This window comes from Pristiophorus japonicus, chromosome 30, assembly GCF_044704955.1.
Source record: "Pristiophorus japonicus isolate sPriJap1 chromosome 30, sPriJap1.hap1, whole genome shotgun sequence".
Taxonomy (NCBI): Eukaryota; Metazoa; Chordata; class Chondrichthyes; family Pristiophoridae; genus Pristiophorus; species Pristiophorus japonicus.
This window is the reverse complement of record NC_092006.1, coordinates 3,197,989-3,215,748: the sequence shown is the minus strand read 5'-3', so window position 1 is coordinate 3,215,748 and position 17,760 is coordinate 3,197,989. Positions and strand designations below refer to the sequence as shown.

Genomic DNA, 17,760 nt, shown 5'->3' with positions numbered 1-17,760 from the left:
CTGCCGGGGCTGCCTGCTGCCCCCTCCCTGCTGCTGGGTAGCGTTACTCCGGTGCCACGTTTGGTGTACCTCTCCCTCCTCCCCGGCAGGGCTGGTATTGCAGCGTCCCCATTGTGGGAATCGGCAGCGCAGAGGCAAATGCCCGTCGGAAAATAGGAATTTATGGAGAAAACTTTATCGGCAGTGAGCACAGATGGAAGATTTTGAACGTATTCATATAGCCATGAGGGGAGAGGGAAATCCTTCAGTAATGAATTGGAAATTCACAACGGGTCCATCAGCGACTGTGAGGGGGGCCCAGTTCAGGTTTCAGGTGAGGGATCTGCTCTGCCTTGCGAGTGTCTGCAGTTTAATTGTATTTAGACCTTCTGCTTCCTCCGCAGATTCCTGTACAGCGAGCTGTTGAAGTATGACCCTGCGTATCCAGACCAAAGCCTTTTTGTGCCAGCACAGGACAACAGGTTACAGATTAGACCAGGAGTAACGTTTCACCTCTACATCAGGTCAGCTTATGCCCTGCCTTCCCGTTTGCGTTCTATAGCGGGTGGTCGCACTGTATTAGGGGGTCGTTCACAACAGGCAAAGCTCCACAGCCACTTTTTGAAACATAGTCACTGTTGTGATGCAGGAAATGTGGCCGCCACTTTTCACAGCAAGCTTTCCATACAATAGCCAGATCTGTTTGGGATGTTAACTGAGCGATAAATATTGGCACCAGGACACCGCAGAGCACTCCTCTGTTCTTCTTCCGATAGTGACCATGCGATCTTTTGCATCCACCTGAGAGAGCAGACGGACCTTCAGTGCAGCGCTCCCTCAGTACCGCCCCTGCGACAGCGCGGCGCTCCCTCAGTACCGCCCCTGCGACAGCGCGGCGCTCCCTCGGTACCGCCCCTGCGACAGCGCGGCGCTCCCTCGGTACCGCCCCTCCGACAGCGCGGCGCTCCCTCGGTACCGCCCCTCCGACAGCGCGGCGCTCCCTCGGTACCGCCCCTCCGACAGCGCGGCGCTCCCTCGGTACCGCCCCTCCGACAGCGCGGCGCTCCCTCGGTACCGCCCCTCCGACAGCGCGGCGCTCCCTCGGTACCGCCCCTCCGACAGCGCGGCGCTCCCTCGGTACCGCCCCTCCGACAGCGCGGCGCTCCCTGAGTACTGGGACTGGGAATGTCAGCCTGGATTGTAGGCTCAAGTCTCTGGGCTGGGACTCGATCTCACGGGCTTCTGACTCCGAAGCGAGAGAGAGAAAGCAGTGCCCACTGAGCCAGGGCTAACGGAAGCCTGGAGCAAGAAGGGAAGTCCGGAAACATTTTCTGGCCTAAGGGGAATTAAGCTACGGGATAACTGGAAGAATAGTGAAGCGGTCTGAATAAATGGCTGATGAAGCGATTAAACGTGTCCGGAGTGAAGGCATTGAGGGACGTGGTAGAAGGTGGGAGGGGGCATTGCTGTATCGGAAGGCCAGGGTTGTTGGGCCCAAGAGCCTGTTCATGTAAATAGCCATCTAATTTTGAGGATAGGACTGTGCCAAGTGCCAAAGGGATACTGCAGCAGTTATAATTCCACGGCAGGAGCCGCGGACGTTATGCATAGGGTTTAATCAATGTAAATGCATGTGTGGAGTCCCGCCAGTCTTTGCCGTCCTCACTCTGCTTTTCTTGCTGTGCCTTCCCCAGCACGGCGCCGTGTGGTGATGGGGCCCTGTTCGACAAGTCGTGCAGCGAGCCCCCCACCAAGGAGGGAGACGAGTCGCACCACCCGCTCTTCGAGAACATGAAGCAGGGCAAGCTGCGCACCAAGGTGGAGAACGGTAAGTCCGCGAGCTGCCCGCGGCCAGGCGCACACAGCGACAACACCTAACCGTGTCTGCACTCACACCGATACAATCCACACATAGGGACAACACCTAACCGTGTCTGCACTCACACCGATACAATCCACACACAGGGACAACACCTAACCGTGTCTGCACTCTCACCGATACAATCCACACATAGGGACAACACCTAACCGTGTCTGCACTCACACCGATACAATCCACACACAGGGACAACACCTAACCGTGTCTGCACTCTCACCGATACAATCCACACACAGGGACAACACCTAACCGTGTCTGCACTCTCACCGATACAATCCACACACAGGGACCCTTCTAAACCGTGTCTGCGCTCTCACCGATACAATCCACACACAGGGACCCTTCTAAACCGTGTCTGCACTCACACCGATACGATCCACACACAGGGACCCTTCTAAACCGTGTCTGCACTCACACCAATACAATCCACACACAGCGACAACACCTAACTGTGTCTGCACTCACACCGATACAATCCACACACAGGGACAACACCTAACCGTGTCTGCACTCACACCGATACAATCCACACACAGGGACCCTTCTAAACCGTGTCTGCACTCACACCGATACGATCCACACACAGGGACCCTTCTAAACCGTGTCTGCACTCACACCGATACAATCCACACACAGCGACAACACCTAACTGTGTCTGCACTCACACCGATACAATCCACACACAGGGACAACACCTAACCGTGTCTGCACTCACACCGATACAATCCACACACAGCGACAACACCTAACTGTGTCTGCACTCACACCGATACAATCCACACACAGGGACCCTTCTAAACCGTGTCTGCACTCACACCGATACGATCCACACACAGGGACAACACCTAACCGTGTCTGCACTCACACCGATACAATCCACACACAGGGACAACACCTAACTGTGTCTGCACTCTCACCGATACAATCCACACACAGGGACAACACCTAACCGTGTCTGCACTCACACCGATACAATCCACACACAGGGACAACACCTAACCGTGTCTGCACTCTCACCGATACAATCCACACACAGGGACAACACCTAACCGTGTCTGCACACACACCGATACAATCCACACACAGGGACAACACCTAACCGTGTCTGCACTCACACCGATACAATCCACACATAGGGACAACACCTAACCGTGTCTGCACTCACACCGATACAATCCATACACAGGGACAACACCTAACTGTGTCTGCACTCACACCGATACAATCCACACACAGGGACAACACCTAACTGTGTCTGCACTCTCACCGATACAATCCACACACAGGGACAACACCTAACCGTGTCTGCACTCACACCGATACAATCCACACACAGGGACAACACCTAACCGTGTCTGCACACACACCGATACAATCCACACACAGGGACAACACCTAACCGTGTCTGCACTCTCACCGATACAATCCACACACAGGGACAACACCTAACCGTGTCTGCACTCTCACCGATACAATCCACACACAGGGACAACACCTAACCGTGTCTGCACTCTCACCGATACAATCCACACACAGCGACAACACCTAACTGTGTCTGCACTCACACCGATACAATCCACACACAGGGACATCACCTAACCGTGTCTGCACTCACACCGATACAATCCACACACAGGGACAACACCTAACCGTGTCTGCACTCACACCGATACAATCCACACACAGGGACAACACCTAACCGTGTCTGCACTCACACCGATACAATCCACACACAGGGACAACACCTAACCGTGTCTGCACTCTCACCGATACAATCCACACACAGGGACAACACCTAACCGTGTCTGCACTCACACCGATACAATCCACACACAGGGACAACACCTAACCGTGTCTGCACTCTCACCGATACAATCCACACACAGGGACAGCACCTAACTGTGTCTGCACTCACACCGATACAATCCACACACAGGGACAACACCTAACCGTGTCTGCACTCTCACCGATACAATCCACACACAGGGACAACACCTAACCGTGTCTGCACACACACCGATACAATCCACACACAGGGACAACACCTAACTGTGTCTGCACTCTCACCGATACAATCCACACACAGGGACAACACCTAACCGTGTCTGCACTCTCACCGATACAATCCACAACTGCGTCTGTGTGGTTTTGTGTCACAATCGACACTGACCTCATGAGAATCTGAGTTCAAATCCAGTCCACACTGAAAGATTAAAACATTCTCCACTATCCTGTGAGGATGCCTGACCTGGGAATGGGAAGATCACAGGTTACAGTAGTGTCAGAGCAACGGGTGCTTTACTCTGTATCTAACAGCGTGCTGTACCTGCCCTGGGAGTGTTTGATGGGACAGTGTAGAGGGAGCTTTACTCTGTATCTAACCCCGTGCTGTACCTGCCCTGGGAGTGTTTGATGGGACAGTGTAGAGGGAGCTTTACTTTGTATCTAACCCTGTGCTGTACCTGCCCTGGGAGTGTTTGATATGGCAGTGTAGAGGGAGCTTTACTCTGTATCTAACCCGTGCTCCTGTGAGCTTGGTGCTAATACTGGGTACTAAAAATGTGAAATGTTCAGATCCCACAGCAATGACATTTCTCTGAGCACCAAGTATACCAAAGCTCATCTGCTTCACAGTTAGTTGTCTGCACAAACGTCTTAACTTCCACCAAGGAACAGTTTTAACTTCAGCAAAGCATGTTTTGGGTTTTAGTGCTATTTATGCTTTAAAGTTCGTTCTTGCTATTGAGGGAGTGCAGCAAAGGTTCACCAGACTGATTCCCTGGATGGCAGGACTGACATATGAGGAGAGACTGGATCGACTAGGCTTATATTCACTGGAGTTTAGAAGAATGAGAGGTGATCTCATAGAAACATATAAAATTCTGATGGGACTGGACAGGTTAGATGCAGGAAGAATGTTCCCGATGTTGGGGAAGTCCAGAACCAGGGGTCACAGTCTATGGATAAGTGGTAAGCCATTTAGGACCGAGATGAGGAGAAACTTTTTCACTCAGAGAATTGTGAACCTGTGGAATTCTCTGCCACAGAAAGTTGTTGAGGCCAGTTCGCTTACGGCTAAAGGGATCAAGGGGTATGGAGAGAAAGCAGGAATGGGGTACTGAGGTGAATGATCAGCCATGATCATATTGAATGGTGGTGCAGGCTCGAAGGGCCGAATGGCCTGCTCCTGCACCTATTTTCTAAAGCGGATAGATGTGTCCATATTATCAGGACCCCCCACCCCCCCTCCACATTTAGATAGTGCTTGGAATAGTTGCTCCTCCGAGAAAGAAGGACGTGCATTTCTATAGCGCCTTTCACAACCTCGGGACGTTCCCAAAGCTCTTCACAGCCAATAAGCTCTGGTTGAAGTGTGGTGACCGCTAATAACGTAGGGAGCACGGTGCAGAGCAGCCGCTCGGTCTCTGCAGACCAGGTTCGATTCCCCAGAGCTGGGTTGATGTGGCCCGTTTCCCCTGGGGCGATGCCCGAGGTACTAATGTTGGCCTCGGCGTCCCCGATCTGTAGTGTGGGCAAGCGGTCAGAGTCTCCCCTCCTCGCAGTTGAACGACCCCTTTCTCTCAGTCGTGTGCGGATAGCTGGATGAGGGCGTGATTAGAGCGGATGGCAATGGATCTGATGACTGTGTCCGTAGAAAATAGGAGCAGGAGTAGACCATTCGGCCCCTCGAGCCTGCACCATTCAATATGATCATGGCCGATCCTCTATCTCAACACCATATTCCCGCTTTTTCCCCATACCCCTTGATACCTTTTGTGTCTAGAAATCTATCTATCTCCCTCTTAAATATATTCAGTGACTCGGCCTCCACAGCCTTCTGTGGTAGAGAATTCCACAGGTTCACCTCCCTCCGAGTGAAAACATTTCTCCTCATCTCGCTCCTAAATTCCCTGCCCCGTATCCTGAGACTGTGACCCCTTGTTCTAGACTTCCCAGCCCCAGGGGAAACATCCTCCCCGCATCCAGTCTGTCCAACCCCGTCAGAATTTTATACCTTTCAATGAGATCCCCTCTCATTCTTCTAAACTCCAGTGAATACAGGCCCAGTCGACCCAATCTCTCCTCATACGTCAGTCCTGCCATCCCAGGAATCAGTCTGGTGAACCTTCGCTGCACTCCCTCTCTGGCAAGTATATCCTTCCTTAGGTAAGGAGACCAGAACTGCTCACAATACTCCAGGTGAGGTCTCACCAAGGCCCTGTATAACTGCAATAAGACATCCTTGCTCCTGTACTCAAATCCTCTCGCAATGAAGGCCAACGTACCATTTGCCTTCCTAACTGCTTGCTGTACCTGCATTTTTGCTTTCAATGACGGGTGTACAAGGACCAGTTAGTGCGTCGCCGGGCTGAACTACTGGGTGCGAGTTCTGACGTGTTTTTTTTACTGCGGGGATACTTTGACTGCTAACTGCCGGCCTTTCCTCCTCCGCTAACCACGAACAGGACTGTTGGGCGTCGTTAATGGCTCTGTGTTGTTGGGTCCGCAGGTGAAGGTACCATCCCAGTGGAGTCGAGCGACATCGTCCCGACGTGGGACGGGATTCAGCACGGAGAACGTCTCCGCACCATGTCCTGCAGCGACAAGATCCTGCGCTGGAACGTGCTGGGCCTCCAGGGGGCCCTGCTCTCCCACTTCATCCACCCCGTCTATCTCAGCTCCATTACCCTGGGTGAGCTGAGGGGGGGTGGCGGGGGGGTGGGGAGGGCGGTTGGGCCTGGGGCCTCTGGGCGCGAAGTGTAACCATTCGATCGCGGCGAGCTCGGGTCGGGGTAGGCCAGGAGCTGGCACCGTGGCGTAAGCGGGTAGATTCGCGGTGCCCCGCGTCTGGAGCACCCTGCCCTCCGCACCTCTCCTGAATGTCCCCGAGCGCTTCTCCACCTAGTAAATTACTTTTGAAGTGCAGCCGCTGTTGACGTAGAATTCCATAGAAATCTAAGCTGTGCGAGAAGCCGTTGCTGGAGATGTTCCGCGTACGATTGTGTCGGTAAGAGCGGAACGAAGGATGAGCCGTCTCAGTGAGGTAGTGGGGTCGGCCATGTCAAAGGCTGCAGAGAAAGAAGGCTGACTTGCATTTCTCCAGCTCCTTTTGCTACCTCGGGACGTCCCAAAGCGCTTTATCGTCAATTAAGTACCTTCCCCACGCCCCCAAGTGTTGTAATGTGGCAGCCAATTTGCACACAGCAGTATGACAGTGACCAATCATCTGTTTTAGTAATGTTGGTTGAGGGATAAATATTGGCCGCAGGTCACCGGGGAGAACTCCCCCTGCTCTTCTTTGAAATAATTGCCGTGGGATCTTTTATGTCCACTTGAGAGGGCAGACGGGGCCTCGGTTTAATGCCTCATTCGAAAGACGGCACATCCGACAGTGCGGCGCTCCCTCGGCACCGCCCCTCCGACAGTGCGGCGCTCCCTCAGTACTGCCCCTCCGACAGTGCGGCACTCCCTCAGTACTGCCCCTCCGACAGTGCGGCACTCCCTCAGTACTGCCCCTCCGACAGTGCGGCGCTCCCTCAGTACTGCCCCTCCGATAGTGCGTCACTCCCTCAGTACTGCCCCTCCGACAGTGCGGCGCTCCCTCGGTACTGCCCCTCCGACAGTGCGGGGCTCCCTCAGTACTGCCCCTCCGACAGTGCGGCGCTCCCTCGGTACTGCCCCTCCGACAGTGCGGGGCTCCCTCGGCACTGCCCCTCCGACAGTGCGTCACTCCCTCAGTACTGCCCCTCCGACAGTGCGGCGCTCCCTCGGCACTGCCCCTCCGACAGTGCGTCACTCCCTCAGTACTGCCCCTCCGACAGTGCGGCGCTCCCTCGGTACTGCCCCTCCGACAGTGCGGCGCTCCCTCGGCACCGCCCCTCCGACAGTGCGGCGCTCCCTCGGCACCGCCCCTCCGACAGTGCGGCGCTCCCTCGGCACCGCCCCTCCAAAGGCACTGCACCGGGAGCTGTGGTGGCTTCAGTGCTGTGGCTGGGGCAGAAACCGGATGGCAGCGATTGTAACGGAGTCTTGGGAAAGATAGTCCCGGGTTTGGGCGGCTTTGGACAGGAAAGGTGGGATGGGAACGGGGTGGTAGTTTGCAAGGACACTTGGGGCGAGGGTGGTTTGTTTGAGGAAGCAGTTGATGACTGCGGCCTTGAAATGGAAGAGGAGCAGTTAGTCCCCGAGGAGGGGGAAAAATGTAACCGTCTCTGATTCAGCCGTTCTCTGTGGAGGTGGGGGGGGAATTCCGTGCTGCTAACCGTTCGCCCGGGACCGTTCAGGCGCTAATTGTTGCCCTGGGATTTGTAGTGCGGGCCTCTCGCGATGCTGACCTGTTCCTTCCTTCGCCCTGCAGGTTACCTGTACAGCCACGGGCACCTGGCTCGAGCGGTCTGCTGTCGCATGTCCAGGGATGGTGACGAGTTTCGAGCGGGTCTGCCTTACCCTTACACACTGAACCACCCACAGGTAAGGCCGTCAGCTCCCTCCTCGGTTACTGCCGTCAGCCATGCCGGGTGGGGGCGGGAGTCGGAATACAAGCACAGGAGGAGGAGGCCGTTCAGCCCCTCATCTGTTCAGATCTTGGCTGATCTGAACCTCCGCTCCATTTACCCGCCTCAGCTCCCTGTCCCTCGACGCTCTCGCCCAATTGCTCTGAGGCGCAGTTCCTGCCGTGGGAGGGAAGGCACTCGAGGACCCCTGGTCGCTAGCCACAAATGGAAGAGAGTGCGTGGAGACTTGCGGCGAGGGCGGAATCGATCTCTGTGCTGTGCTGCCCTCTGCAGTCCAATAGCCCGCCATGTAGCACCCTTAAAGAATGGCCACTCTGGCGAGGTGCTGCTGGGCCGCAGTTACTTGTACCCTGGCGAGAGCCAGTGTCTTGAGGAGAGAGGTGGGGGGAGGAACGGGGGGGTGTTGAAGGGGAAAATATCTCCTGCAGTGGATCCTCCCCGGCTGCTTTGCTGACTTGAGGGCAGCGTGCAGCAGCAGCCAAATATTTATTTTCTCCCAATGTGGCCAGGCCGGCATTTATTGCCCCTTGAGACGTTGGTGCTGAGCCGCTGCCTTGAACCGCTGCAGTCCCGTGTGGTGCTGTTGGGGAGAGAGTTCCAGGAGTTGTGACCCCTCCCGCGGCGGTGAAGGAATGGCACTCCCCCCCCAGCCCCGCTGTGTAAGCGATCAGAGAAAGGGAAGGTCCCGGGGCTATGCAGGGAGAATGGGGCAGTGGTGGGACGCGTCGGAGGTTTGCGCCGTGTTCCTTACTCTGCCGCGTCTCTCTCTCTCTCCCTCCCAGATCGGTCGAGTTAGCGTCTACGACTCAACGCGGCAAACCGGGAAAACGAAGGAGTCGAGCGTCAACTGGTCGTTGGCGGATGGAACCGAGGTGGAAATTCTGGATGGAACCAAAGGGAAGGTCGATGGGTAAATAAAAATACAACACCCGCCGTTTTATATGTGCTGAGATACAACCGCCACCGTCTGGCGCTTGATTTAATCCCAGCTCGGCAGGGCGTCGGTACTCGTCTTCACACCGAAGCCTAGGCCCGGGCTCCGAGTGCAAGGCACCAAGATTGCAAAAGAGTGGCAGTGACGCAAAGAAAGAACTTGCATTTATATAGCGCCTTTCGCCACTTCAGGCCGTCCCAAAGCGCTTTACAGCCAATGTTTTGAAGTGCAGTCACTGTTCTAATGTAGGAAATACATTAGGCAGCTCCATATGCGCACAGCAAGCTCCCACAGATAACCACATCTGTTGTAGTGATGTTGGTGGAGGGATAAATCTTAGCCCCAGGACACCGGGGAGAACTCCTGCTCTTCTTCGAAATAGTGGCCGCGGGATCTATCGCATCCACTTGAGAGAACAGACGGGGCCTCGGGGTTTAACGTCTCGTCCGAATGATGGCACTTCCGACAATGTGGCGCTCCCTCGGCACCGCCCCCTCCGACAGCACGGCGCTCCCTCGGCACCGCCCCCTCCGACAGCGCGGCGCTCCCTCGGCACCGCCCCCTCCGACAGCGCGGCGCTCCCTCGGCTCCGCCCCCTCCGACAGCGCGGCGCTCCCTCGGCACCGCCCCCTCCGACAGCGCGGCGCTCCCTCGGCACTGCCCCCTCCGACAGCGCGGCGCTCCCTCAGTACCGCCCCTCCGACAGTGCGGCGCTCCTTCAGTACTGCCCCCTCCGACAGTGCGGCGCTCCCTCAGTACCGCCCCTCCGACAGTGCGGCGCTCCCTCAGTACCGCCCCTCCGACAGCGCGGCGCTCCCTCAGTACTGCCCCCTCCGACAGTGCGGCGCTCCCTCAGTACCGCCCCTCCGACAGTGCGGCGCTCCCTCAGTACTGCCCCTCCGACAGCGCGGCGCTCCCTCGGCTCCGCCCCCTCCGACAGCGCGGCGCTCCCTCGGCTCCGCCCCCTCCGACAGCGCGGCGCTCCCTCGGCTCCGCCCCGGAGTGTCGGCCTGGATTACGTGCTCAAGTGTGGAACTTGAACCCACGGCCTTCTGACTCGGGCGAGAGAGCAACCCACACAGCCACTACCGGCACCCACCGAACAGTGAGCCAATGCTGCTCAGCGGACCCCCGCCCCCCCCCCCCAGCTTGGTGCGGGACGGAACACCGAGTTTTGGTCGGTGAAGTATCGGGAACCGAGGGCTTGTAAAAGAAAAAAAAAAATGGTTTGTCTTTTCTTCCCCTGCCCAGGCCTCAGCTTGACGTCTCGCGAGTCTCTAAAAACAACCTGCACGACCTGTTCCAGCGGCTGTGCGCCAAGAACAATCGCGCCGACCTGCTGGCACTGCCCTCCTACTCTGACGCCAAGGAGGCGGCGGCTGATTTCCAGAATGCCCGCACCCTGTTCTTTAAAGCCCTGGAGCAGATGAACTATGGCAACTGGATCCAGAAGCCCCTGGAGGAGAAGAGCTTCATGAAGAGTGAAGCGTAGTTTCCCGCTCGCGGGGTCCGGGGTGGGTGGGGTGGCTCAGCGGGGAGCCATTCTGTACAGAGGTTGTAGAGAGTTTAAAAAAAAAACACACACAAAACTTTGAAAAAAAAAATTAACCATATAATTCCGGACATTCCTTTATAAATCTGTAAAGTGTTTATAATCGAATGTAGTTTAGAAACCAATGACGTAGACCTGATTTTAAAAACAAAGAGAAAGTCACTTAAGCTAAGAATGGGGGGGAAGGGGGCCTCTTTCACTCACAAACTTCTGCAAGATCAGGGGGCTGAATGTTCTGCTTGGCGACGCTGTAATATCTCGCCCTGTATTATTGGACCAACTGAGTGTAAAGGGTGGGGAAGGGGAGAGTAGCAGGGGGGAGCTTAAGCTGCGGGGTGAGATACAGCTGTCGTCGACAGACTGCTGCCAACGCCAGTGGTTCACTCTCTATCTCCAGCGCTCCCTTCCCCCTCTTATCTCCCCGCCCCGTGTCAGTGCTTGCACGCGCTTAGGAGCTGCCAGGCCCCAGTCACGTTTCTCTCTAGTTCGTGGTTCAGATTACCCGAACTAACATCGCAAAATTAAAAGTTCCTCACAGAACGCTGGGGGCTTTTAAAAATGTTTTTTTTTTTTTTTTTTGCAGCCGAATACTTGGCTTGACGTTCGCCGCACAGTTTCAGAGGTCAGTCAGTGACGGTGGTCTCCAGAGCCAGGTGGCCATCCGCCTTTACCCTTCCACATCTCAGTGGCCGAAACCCCTCTTTGGATCGACTCGGGGAAACCCCTCCCGGTTGCCAGGTCCGCCATCCTCCAAGTTTACCGCGCAGACCGAGGCCATTTCGGCCCACCGTTCCCGTGCCGGCCGACAAAGACCTTAATCCCACTTTCCAGCTCTTGGTCCGTAGCCCTGCAGGCGCACATCCAAGTACTTTTTAAATCGAGGTGAGGATTTCTGCCTCTACACACCCTTTCAGGCTGTGAGTTCCAGACCCCCACCACCCTCTGGTGGAAAAAAACTTCCCTCTAATCCTTCTACCATTGAATTTTAATCTATGCCCCCTGGTTATTGACCCTCTGCTAAGGGAAATGGGTTCTTTATCTAGGCCCCTCATAATTTTATACACCTCAATTAAATCTCCCCTCGGCCTCCTCTGTTCCGAAGAAAACAACCCCAGCCTATCCAATCTTTCGTCATCGCTAAAATTCTCCAGTCCAGGCAACATCTGGGTAAATCTCCTCTGTACCCTCTCCAGTGTAACATCCTGGTAAATCTCCTCTGTACCCTCTCCAGTGCAACATCCTGGTAAATCTCCTCTGCACCCTCTCCAGTGCAACATCCTGGTAAATCTCCTCTGCACCCTCTCCAGTGCAACATCCTGGTAAATCTCCTCTGTACCCTCTCCAGTGCAACATCCTGGTAAATCTCCTCTGCATCCTCTCTAGTCCAACATACTGGTAAATCTCCTCTGTACCCTCTCTAGTGCAACATCCTGGTAAATCTCCTCTGTACCCTCTCCAGTGCAACATCCTGGTAAATCTCCTCTGTACCCTCTCTAGTCCAACATCCTGGTAAATCTCCTCTGCATCCTCTCTAGTGCAACATCCTGGTAAATCTCCTCTGTACCCTCTCTAGTGCAACATCCTGGTAAATCTCCTCTGTACCCTCTCCAGTGCAACATCCTGGTAAATCTCCTCTGTACCCTCTCTAGTGCAACATCCTGGTAAATCTCCTCTGCATCCTCTCTAGTGCAACATCCTGGTAAATCTCCTCTGTACCCTCTCCAGTGTAACATCCTGGTAAATCTCCTCTGTACTCTCTCTAGTGCAACATCCTGGTAAATCTCCTCTGTACCCTCTCTAGTGCAACATCCTGGTAAATCTCCTCTGTACCCTCTCTAGTGCAACATCCTGGTAAATCTCCTCTGTACCCTCTCTAGTCCAACATACTGGTAAATCTCCTCTGTACCCTCTCTAGTGCAACATCCTGGTAAATCTCCTCTGTACCCTCTCTAGTGCAACATCCTGGTAAATCTCCTCTGTACCCTCTCCAGTGCAACATCCTGGTAAATCTCCTCTGCACCCTCTCCAGTGCAACATCCTGGTAAATCTCCTCTGTACCCTCTCCAGTGCAATCACATCTTTCCTGTAATGTGGTGACCAGAACTGCACGCAGTACTCCAGCTGTGGCCTATACAGTTCGAGCATAACCCTCCCTGCTTTTGTATTCTATGCCTCGGCTAATAAAGGCAAGTATTCCATATGCACTTCTCAATGTCCTACCATTTAATGTGTATTCCCTTGCCCTGTTAGCCCTCCCCAAATGCATTACCTCACACTTCTACGGATTGAATTCCATTTGCCACTGTTCTGCCCACCTGACCAGTTCATTGATATCTTCCTGCAGTCCACAGCTTTCTTTATTATCAACCACATGGCTGATTTTAGTATCAACTGCAAACTTTGTAATCATAGCCCCTACATTCAAGTCTAAATTATTGATATACACCACAAAAAGCCAGGGACAGAGTACTGAGCCCTCCCAGTTGCCGGGCCTGCCCAGCTCCGAGGTGCTGGAATTAGCCCGTTACACCCCTGGGATGAATCGGCTGCGATTCTTGCTGCTGATCGGTAATGCCGGAAATCAGTGTGTGCGCGCAGGTAGAGTGAGGGACTGGTCTGCGGATTCTGTCTCCCTCCCCGCCATGGTTCAGTAGCCACCGCCCTCCATGTCGAGACAGGCACCTGAAGAATGGCCGTTTGAGCAAGGTTAGCCATCCAATGCCCGCAGAATCCGTACCCCGAGTAAGTCGGTCCAACGTCTCCAGGAAAGGGTGGAGAATATTCAAGGGCCGGCACTGGTGGGGGGTGGGGGGGGGAGGGGAGGGGGAGAGAGGACATGTCAGGGTGCCCCTAGCCTCTCTTTAAAATCACGATCGGTCAGTGCTGCTCTGTGGAGAGGTTCATCGATCCTCGTTCAGCGTCCTGCTCCCCGAGCTCATTGCAGGCAGCGAGTTCCCCGGCACGTGTGGGCAACTGCTGCCCGCTGGCGTGCCGCGCGTCTGATGGGGGGGAGCAGGGCAGCAGCGCCTGCAGTCTAACACGCATTACTCCGGGGGCCACCGCTGCACACGCAGCCGGCTTTCACCCCCCCACCCCCCATTCCCTTTTACAGTCTGCTGACACAGAATTCCTGCCCCATTCTTTGCATCCCAGCGTTCACTCGACTTACACAAACCGTGGGGGGGGTGGGGGGGTGGGGGGAGTGCAAGGCAACGACGATGCTGCCATACCCCGGGAGCGGGGAAGTGTGTGGGTGGGGGGGGGGAGCAGCTTTCTACCGATCGATGAGCTAGATGGGTTCAAAGCACCTCCCTCCAGCATGTGTCCAAGTGAAGTTGCGACGGTCCTGCTCCTGTTCCAGCTTTATCTTTTTTTTTTAAATTTACTATAAAAAGGCTGACCGACGGCTGTGTGGAACATTGAAGCAGAAACCGAAAGTATTAGAATCATTGGAGGTCTGTCACTGTTTCACACTGGGGTACAGTACTGGTGGGTACAGGTCTGTCACTGTATAACACTGGAGTACAGTACTGGTGGGTACAGGTCTGTTACTGTAACACTGGGGTACAGTACTGGTGGGTACAGGTCTGTCACTAACTGGGGTACAGTACTGGTGGGTACAGTCTGTCACTGTATAACACTGGGGTACAGTGCTGATGGGTACAGGTCTGACACTGTAACACTGGGGTACAGTACTGGCGGGTACAGGTCTGTCACTAACTGGGGTACAGTACTGGTGGGTACAGTCTGTCACTGTATAACACTGGGGTACAGTACTGGTGGGTACAGGTCTGTCACTGTATAACACTGGGGTACAGTACTGATGGGTACAGGTCTGTCACTGTAAAACTGGGGTACAGTACTGGTGGGTACAGGTCTGTCACTGTGTAACACTGGGGTGCAGTACTGGTGGGTACAGGTCTGTCACTGTAAAACTGGGGTACAGTACTGGTGGGTACAGGTCTGTCACTGTGTAACACTGGGGTGCAGTACTGGTGGGTACAGGTCTGTCACTGTATAACACTGGGGTGCAGTACTGGTGGGTACAGGTCTGTCACTGTATAACACTGGGGTACAGTACTGGTGGGTACAGGTCTGTCACTGTGTAACACTGGGGTGCAGTACTGGTGGGTACAGGTCTGTCACTGTATAACACTGGGGTGCAGTACTGGTGGGTACAGGTCTGTCACTGTATAACACTGGGGTGCAGTACTGGTGGGTACAGGTCTGTCAGTGGATCTAGCAACAAAGGAATCGGTTTGAGTTACTGGTTTAATTGGGTGTTGGACACGGGTGATTTTTCCCTTCAGTGAACTGGTGCAGGAACTGAGTGTGGTGACTGCCCTTAATTCTGAGAGAAAGAAATATCTTGGATGGTGGCAAGGGTTGGAGTGGACAACAGAGCAGTGGATTTGTTAAAGAGTGTCTGGCTGTATTTTCAACTGCTGCTAGGGTACTCTGGCCAGGAGAACTGCGCAGACAATAACCGATCTTGTGTTGTCAATGGAAAGGATCCGATGGTGTCGAGTATCTGGCCACTGAGCCTCTGGTTTTTGGGAGAGAGGGAGGGGGTGGTCGGAGACCTGCACAGTTACTGGGATGTTTTACGTGCATCGCACTATTTCGTGGAAATTGTGAAGAAACTTCAACATTTTTTTTTTGACGTTTGATCACTTTCTGATGTATTGTAGTTTTGGAAAGCCCACCTACATTATACCCAATTTTTAGTTTCCTTTTAAATTGTTCTGCGGGGAGAAGCGGGCTTGAAGCTCTGCTTCTCCAGGTGTGTGTCCTTTTGTTGTTGCGGGTGTCCTTTTGTTGTTGCGGTCGTCCTACAATCCAGGTGTGCAGCTCGGTGGGCCTGGGCCGGAGGAGGTTGGCTGGGCCTGGGCCGGAGGAGGTTGGCTGGGCCTGGGCCGGAGGAGGTTGGCTGGGCCTGGGCCGGAGGAGGTTGGCTGGGCCTGGGCCGGAGGAGGTTGGCTGGGCCTGGGCCGGAGGAGGTTGGGTTAATCGATGAACGATGAGAGGAGGAAAGTCAGTTCGCGGAGAATTGCTCTCTGCTCTTCCTCTCTTTCCCCCATGGCACAGGCTACTGAACCTCTGCATGAACCAGTTTGGATCATGTTGGGTAGAATTGTGGGGTTTTTGATGATTGAGATATCAGTACACACCGAAGCACCTCGCCGATTTCACTTACAACTGCAGTTCCCATGTGCAACAAGAAACCACTGGAAGCGCATAGCGGGACACAATATCTGCGAGAGAGAGCGAAGACGGGGGTTTGGGTTTCGAGTGAGGGGCCATACCGCGAGCACTGTGCTTTACGTTTCTGATCTGCGGCATTCAACGGAGGGAAGAAGCTGTAGCGGCACTTTCAATCATTGCAATCGTTTTTAATCACACGATTACATTGGATATTCGGCCCAACCAGTTCATGCCGGCGTTTCTGCCCCACTCGAGCCTCCTCCCGTCTTTCCTCATCCCAATCTATCAGCATAACCCTCTATTCCCTTCTCCCCCATACGCTTGTCCAGCCTCCCCCTTAAATACATCGATACTATTCGCCTCAACCCCTCCCTGTGGCAGCGAGTTCCACATTCTCACCGCTCTCCGGGTAAAGAAGTTTCTCCTGAATTCCCCATTGGGTTTCTTAGTGACTATCTTATATTGATGGCCTCTAGTTATGCTCTTCCCCACAAATGGAAACATTCTCTCTGTGTCCACTCCATCAAAACCTTTCATCATTTTAAAGACCTCTATTAGGTCACCCCTCAGCCTTCTCTATTCTAGAGAGAAGAGGCCCAGCCTGTTCATCCTTTCCTGATTATGTATACCCTCGTATTTCTGGTATCATCCTTGTAAATCTTTGCACCCTCTCCAGTGCCTCTATATCCTTTTTATAATACGGCGTCCTTTTTATAAAGAACTGTACGCAGCACTCCAAGCATGGTCCAATCTTTCCTTAATAGTTTTTTTGCGATAGAGAGGCACCTGACGCTGTGAGGCTTTTGAGTGAAAGAGGCTTAGAATTGTTTTTTGTGGCAGTGCACCGCATGTCAACCAACCTGTCCCCAGCGTTTGTTAGTACACTTTGGGGTTTTATTTTTGGGGTGGGAGGGTGCGGGTATGTGTTACTTTTTCTGTGCGTGTGTGTGTGTATATGCTCAGGTTTTACAGGGTTTTGTTTTTTGTAACAGGTAGCGTCATGTTATCATCCATTAAATCCTCTAGAATAAATTGGATGTTCATCTTTTAAGAAAATTGGTGTGGGACTTTTTATTTTGTACTGTGGGCCGGGTGGGGGCATTCAGCGGGAAAGCCACGGTCTGGGGTGGGATCCTGCTCCATTCCTCGGGTGCCCGAGGACAATCGGCTTTTCTCACCACCAGCAGTTTTGCAAGTTGCTGTTCCTTTCAGCCAGCAGTGCTGTCTAATGTTGGGATAGTTGTGTCTCCCTTCCTGTTGGATTCTGATGGGTTGTTCCACTCTCTGGTCCGAACCCAACATTTTTCACCGTGTGCTCGTCATGGAGAGGGGCATTGGTGCATGTCGGAAAGGAATCCTGTCGGATACTGGCACCCAGCATCCACATTCAACACCGGGTTAGATACAGAGTAAAGCTCCCCCTATACTGTCTCATCAAACACTCCCAGGGCAGGTACAGCACGGGGTTAGATACAGAGTAAAGCTCCCTCTACACTGTCCCATCAAACACTCCCAGGGCAGGTACAGCACGGGGTTAGATACAGAGTAAAGCTCCCCCTATACTGTCTCATCAAACACTCCCAGGGCAGGTATAGCATGGGGTTAGATACAGAGTAAAGCTCCCTCTACACTGTCCCATCAAACACTCCCAGGGCAGGTACAGCACGGGGTTAGATACAGAGTAAAGCTCCCGCTA

At 54.1% G+C, this 17,760-nt stretch overlaps 1 protein-coding gene across 7 annotated transcripts in view; it reads left to right on the top strand.

Annotated features, from left to right (window-relative positions):
* Nucleotides 1-17,102, top strand: part of adar (adenosine deaminase RNA specific) — an 87,750-nt gene extending 70,648 nt beyond the window's left edge. For 6 of the 7 annotated variants that reach the window (XM_070868545.1, XM_070868547.1, XM_070868546.1 and 3 more), the window contains 6 exons: nt 384-503; nt 1,674-1,807; nt 6,369-6,551; nt 8,217-8,329; nt 9,156-9,283; nt 10,559-17,102. In XM_070868545.1, the coding sequence (XP_070724646.1) occupies nt 384-503; nt 1,674-1,807; nt 6,369-6,551; nt 8,217-8,329; nt 9,156-9,283; nt 10,559-10,799 (919 nt within the window). In that variant the 3' untranslated portion in view covers nt 10,800-17,102. The remainder of the gene's footprint in view (nt 1-383; nt 504-1,673; nt 1,808-6,368; nt 6,552-8,216; nt 8,330-9,155; nt 9,284-10,558) is intronic. The other variant, XR_011588693.1, reaches the window with a different exon arrangement.
* The last annotated feature ends 658 nt before the right edge of the window (nt 17,103-17,760 follow it).